The following is a 5,090-nucleotide window of genomic DNA, read 5'->3' as shown; positions in this document are numbered from 1 at the left end:
TCTACTCTCCTGGATGTTTCTGCAGACAAGACGCTCCGAACCCCCACCCCCTCCCCCTCTCTCTGGGACACTTACCCTTACCCCTGATTCAACGCCTTCTTTGGCCCCTTACAGCCTCCCTCCCTCCCCTGTTGCGACGCGGTCGGTGAAGGTCGAGGGCAGCGCGGGTCTTGCAGCAGCCCTCCCAGACTCGATCGTGCTGTAACCCCCCGCCCCCATTCTCCCGCCCCACTCCCACATGTGCAGATGTTCTCGTGCTGTTATAATGTCTTTGATTGTGCTTTGTGCTGAGAGGTTTTTTTTCTAAATCCCACACTGCGCCCCCCCTTCCCACGGGGCCTAGTTTGGAGTTGTCTTTTTTTCCCTCCTCCTCCTTCCCCAGCGTTTTTCAGTTGTTTTTCATCTAATATAAGGGTGCGCCGACCACGGGCTGCGTCCTGGACTTCCTGTTCCTGTCCCCCCTTGTCAATTATTTGTATTGTTTTTATTGTCTATTCATGTTTTTCTTGGAACGGGTTGTACAAACTAAATTTCGTATCACCTCTGGTGCATATGACAATAAAGATTCCTTCCTTCCTCCTTCCTTCCTTCTATAGTTTCCAGTTTAAATGTTGCAAAACACAGCATGTGCCCTATCAAAATGTATGCAAACAATCCCCTGTGAGATGTTAAATCACACTACGTCTTTAAAAGTCAGAACAAATTCAACTAAATTCAATCTGCACTTTTTAAGTATTTGGACTGCAATTTATTTAACAAATATAACAAAGACTTTTGTTTAATTTAGATTGTAAATAGTTACAAACTACATTATAAAAAAATGTGAAGACCTGCAACGCATAAGCAGGGACCAAAATAATTTTATCACTAAGTCATGTATTTTATTGTTATTTTCACTTTATTTTTTACTACTTTTTAGACCATTTGGAGATTACAACACTGAATGTTGGCTGAGTTCCAAGTCCTAAGATGTCCTCATAAGACAGTTTCCAGTTCCTTGGAAAATGTCTTGACATGAGGATGTCTCTTCACAACTCTAACACCTTCACCTTCACATATATGCATTGCTACTAAAACACCTCCATAACCTAAAAGATACTTTTGTGTTTTCATTTTGAATCTTCTTCTATCATTTGCAAAATCATTTATTTAAAATTAGGCCCAAATGCATAATTAACCCATACTCTACATGGGGGAATCTCTACATGGAGGAAGTGGAGAGCCGAGCTCTACACTCCTACATGGGAGTCACCCAGCCACTGGTTCCGATATGTGAACGACACTTGGGTCAAAATCAAGGTCCATGAGGTCGACAACTTCATAGACCACATCAACGCGGCGGACAGGAACATCAAGTTCACTAGAGAAGATGTGAAAAACAACTGTGCGGTTCCATACATTTCAGGAGTTTCGGAAAAATTTAGGAGGATCTTTAACCAACACCAGATCCCTGTACACTTCAAACCTGCCAACACCCTAAGACAAAAACTGGTTCATCCCAAAGACAAGACTCCAAGAAACAAGCTGGACAATGTGGTTTATGCCGTTCAGTGCAGTGAGGAGTGTACTGACCTGTACATTGGGGAGACTAAACAACCGCTACACGGGCGCATGGCCCAACACAGGAGGGCCAACTCCTCAGGACAGGACTCAGCTGTTCACATACACCTCAAGGACAAAACACACTCCTTTCACAATGTGCACATTTTGGCCAGGGAAGACAGATGGTTTGAGAGAGGAGTAAAAGAAGCCATTTTTGTCAACCTGGAAAAATCATCACTCAACAGAGGAGGTGGACTCAGACACAACGTATCACCCACATACAAAGCACTTTTAGGAACAATACCCAAAAGACCCATCAGACTCTTAAAGACTGTTTACACTTTCCCAGTTGACCCCAAGGCCCCACCCAACAGGGTGGACCTGAAGTAGCTTTATTCTTTCACACCTAGAGTATATATTTGCTGTACTCTCCACCACGAGTTAGAACTGAAGAAGCCTCTTGGATGAGAGGTGAAACGTCTAGAAAATTCACGTCCAGTTGCCTAACAGAATTATTCTGCTCGTTTCTTCAACGTTCCTTCCTTCGGAGGGGGGGGGGGGGGGGGGGGGGGGGTCCAAAACTTCTTCAAATATACAAGGCCCTTAAATTAGGTTTTACCTTTAAAACAGTAAGCTCCATGCGTATTAGTTGGTTCTGGGAAACCTGTCTGGTTTCTGTACTTATACATGGTTCTGACACCAAGCAGACCTCCTCCACACTGCATTCTGGGTAAAGCAACAGGATGTCGTACACTGCCGTCAGAGAGCCAGCCGTAGTCACATTTGTCTAGGTGCATCCTCCAGGCTGCGTGGAGCTGACCAGGGGAAGCCAAAACAGAATTCCTCTTTTTGCACTCTTCGCTGGCCTCATCCAGGGTCATCTTATTACCCACAGGAGCAAAGAACACTTCACCTAAAACAAAGAGAGCAAAAAGACTAAGGACAAGTGGCAGAGGTAATGCAACAAAGTTCGAGTGCAGTGTAAGATTATTTTAGTTGAAAAATTAAAACAGAAAGTCAAATGTAATGATTTAGGCCAACAGGTCTTTCAAATCATTTTGACCTTTCAGAGGAGACATAACCTAAAAACAGCAGAGAAACAGCACAGCTGTGCAGGGCAGCAACCCAAAACATCCCCCACCAATAAGTATTTAGAAAACAGTAGTTCATTCTTTATATCATTCTGAGGTGGAATAGCTATGCGGATAATGTCCCTGGCCTGTCAATGAATGTCTGTCTCCTTCAGGACATATACTTTTCCCTCAGGATTGAGAGAACTATTATGTGAGGTTGATGTTCCCCTCCAGCATGTTGCATTTTCAAGGTTAACTTTTCTGATTACATACAATATAAATCGTCCTTGCCTATAGGAGTGATACAAATGAAACAGTGTGAAGAAGCAGGATCCCATCTGCAGCCAAAAAACGTTACAAGAGAGGATGACTGTTTGACTACATGTTTTCAGTTAATGTTGGGTGTAACTTGTAAATATCAAATGTTGGTTTGGTCATAGTGATTTACAATGGCATTGAGATTAAGAGATGCTCCCCTCCCACCCCCTCATAAATGCATTCCCTAATAAAACCAAAGCAGGAACTGAGACTCTCCCAAAGATGAAAGTTCATCTGAATTTTGTGCCATAGTTTTTGAAAGAAAATTAAAAAGCAAATCCAAATGACTACAATATATACTATAGACATAACGAAGTACAAGAAAATTTAATTAGGGTCTAATTTCAGCCACAATAAAATATTACGCTAACTTATGCATAGACTACTATTAGGGAGGAAGGAAGCGAAGGAAAGGAAAGTGAACTACTTATCATTGTGACACAGCACGCCACTGCACACAACCAAATGTGACCTCTGCTTTTAACCCATTACCAAAGTGAACAGTGGGCAGCTTTAAGCTGCCCAGGGAGCAGTGTGTGGGGACGGTGCCATGCTCAGAGCACCTCAGCGGTAACTTTGTAGCTGGGGATGACTTGAACCTGAAGCCTTCCGGACCCAAGTCCACTTCCTTAACCACTAAGCCACTAAGCCTGAATCAACTCGACCCCTTTTCTCAGGTTTCCTCGGGTAATATCTTGACACAACATATCAAATAATATCAAAACACAACAGTTAGTGATGCATTGAAACCATATCTTTAAACTGTTCTAAATTGTTTATCTTGATGCAGTGCTTCGTCTTCACTCTGACCTTCTGTCATCAAGCCAAGCTCTTCATGGGCTAAGCCTAGCCACTCTGAGGAGGGAACAGCCACTTGTATTTACAAGCTGGCTCTTCTGGTCAATATAATATTTGATTATCTTTAGTGAAACTGTCAGGGTTGAACAGGGAAAAACAAGATTTTGATCTGGACATCATATAGAGTGACGGCATGTTTGCATGTATTTCATTTGCAGCTTGTGCTAAAACTTTAAAACTACTACTTTGGGGCATGATTTGTGGCAGACTTACCTTCAAGTTTATCTACGTAGCAGTAGACATCATAGGTCTCCGTGGGCTTCCTGGTTCCATATGACCTAATGCCAGGTTTGGTTTTGAGGTTGCCATAGCAACCTTGCCTTGGCTTTATGATGGGGTACCTGTACAGAAAGAAAAGGCAGCATTTGAGATGTAATCAAAGTTTTTGTGACAAAGTATTTTATCGCTATAACCAGCAATACTCATGCAGCAATAATAACATGTGACTTTTAATTACACAGAAACAACAACAATGTAACTGACCTCACTGTCTGGTCAGCGATCCAGCCAGCATCACACTGATCAAATCCATCTTCGTAGGCAGCTTTCAGCTGGTCGTAGGTTGCAATGGTTGCTCCAACATCTTGACAGGTTTTAACAGCTTTATCATAGTCCAGTGTATATCTGCTGGTTTTAGCCCGATAGTGAAAGACAACACCTGAAAGCAAAGTGGTGGAAAAAGAAATGAATGATATGCAACCAGATACTTCACTTCACAAACTAAGACGAGTCAGAACGATTTCTGGCAAAGAAAAATCACTTCTAATTATTTTAATTATCAATATAATAACTGTTGGTTCATTTAGGCTCTAATTAACTGGAATAATTTATCGTCCACACTAGGCAAGGACGTCAAGTCGACGTCCCCCCGAGAGGAGTAGAAAAGTCTGTTTGTTTTCTCTTGTGCTAACACATTCTTTACCTTTAATTGGCTAATGCTCATATTTTACGCTAATGTCATCGGTGTACGCTGATATTTTATCGTCTTAACCGACGGTAATAATCACTTCACATAGTCGACGTGGAAGAAACATTTACACCGAAACACACCAAGCCACCTGTCATTGGTAACAGGAAGGAAGGAAAAACCTGAGCGGCTACAAGAGCAGAGGACCAGTGTAAAGTCCGTCCTTGAGGATGAAACTGTCACAAAGACTCTTTTTACTGATTCGGCTCTTTGACTCTCGAACAGTAAAATGAACGAATAATTTCATTCGTTTTACAGCAGGTGGCGCTTTAGCCCTAAAGATTTAGCCCTAGTGAAAGATTAGTTCACAGCGAAAGATTAGTTCACAGAGA

The 5,090-nt window shown here is 42.3% G+C and overlaps 1 protein-coding gene across 1 annotated transcript in view; it reads right to left on the bottom strand.

Annotated features, from left to right (window-relative positions):
* Positions 1-2,118: 2,118 nt before the first annotated feature.
* Positions 2,119-5,090, bottom strand: part of LOC112486414 (aggrecan core protein-like) — a 12,571-nt gene continuing 9,599 nt past the window's right edge. Inside the window, exons 2-4 of the mRNA XM_025052934.1 lie at positions 4,275-4,502; positions 4,005-4,132; positions 2,119-2,455 (exon numbers count right to left, since the gene is read on the bottom strand). Coding sequence (XP_024908702.1) covers positions 2,151-2,455; positions 4,005-4,132; positions 4,275-4,502 — 661 coding nt within the window. The 3' untranslated portion in view covers positions 2,119-2,150. The remainder of the gene's footprint in view (positions 2,456-4,004; positions 4,133-4,274; positions 4,503-5,090) is intronic.

The sequence above is a fragment of the Cynoglossus semilaevis genome, chromosome W, assembly GCF_000523025.1.
Source record: "Cynoglossus semilaevis isolate Cse_v1.0 chromosome W, Cse_v1.0, whole genome shotgun sequence".
Lineage (NCBI taxonomy): Eukaryota > Metazoa > Chordata > Actinopteri > Pleuronectiformes > Cynoglossidae > Cynoglossus > Cynoglossus semilaevis.
The sequence above is the reverse complement of the archived record's forward strand: the minus strand, read 5'-3'. Positions and strand labels throughout refer to the sequence as shown.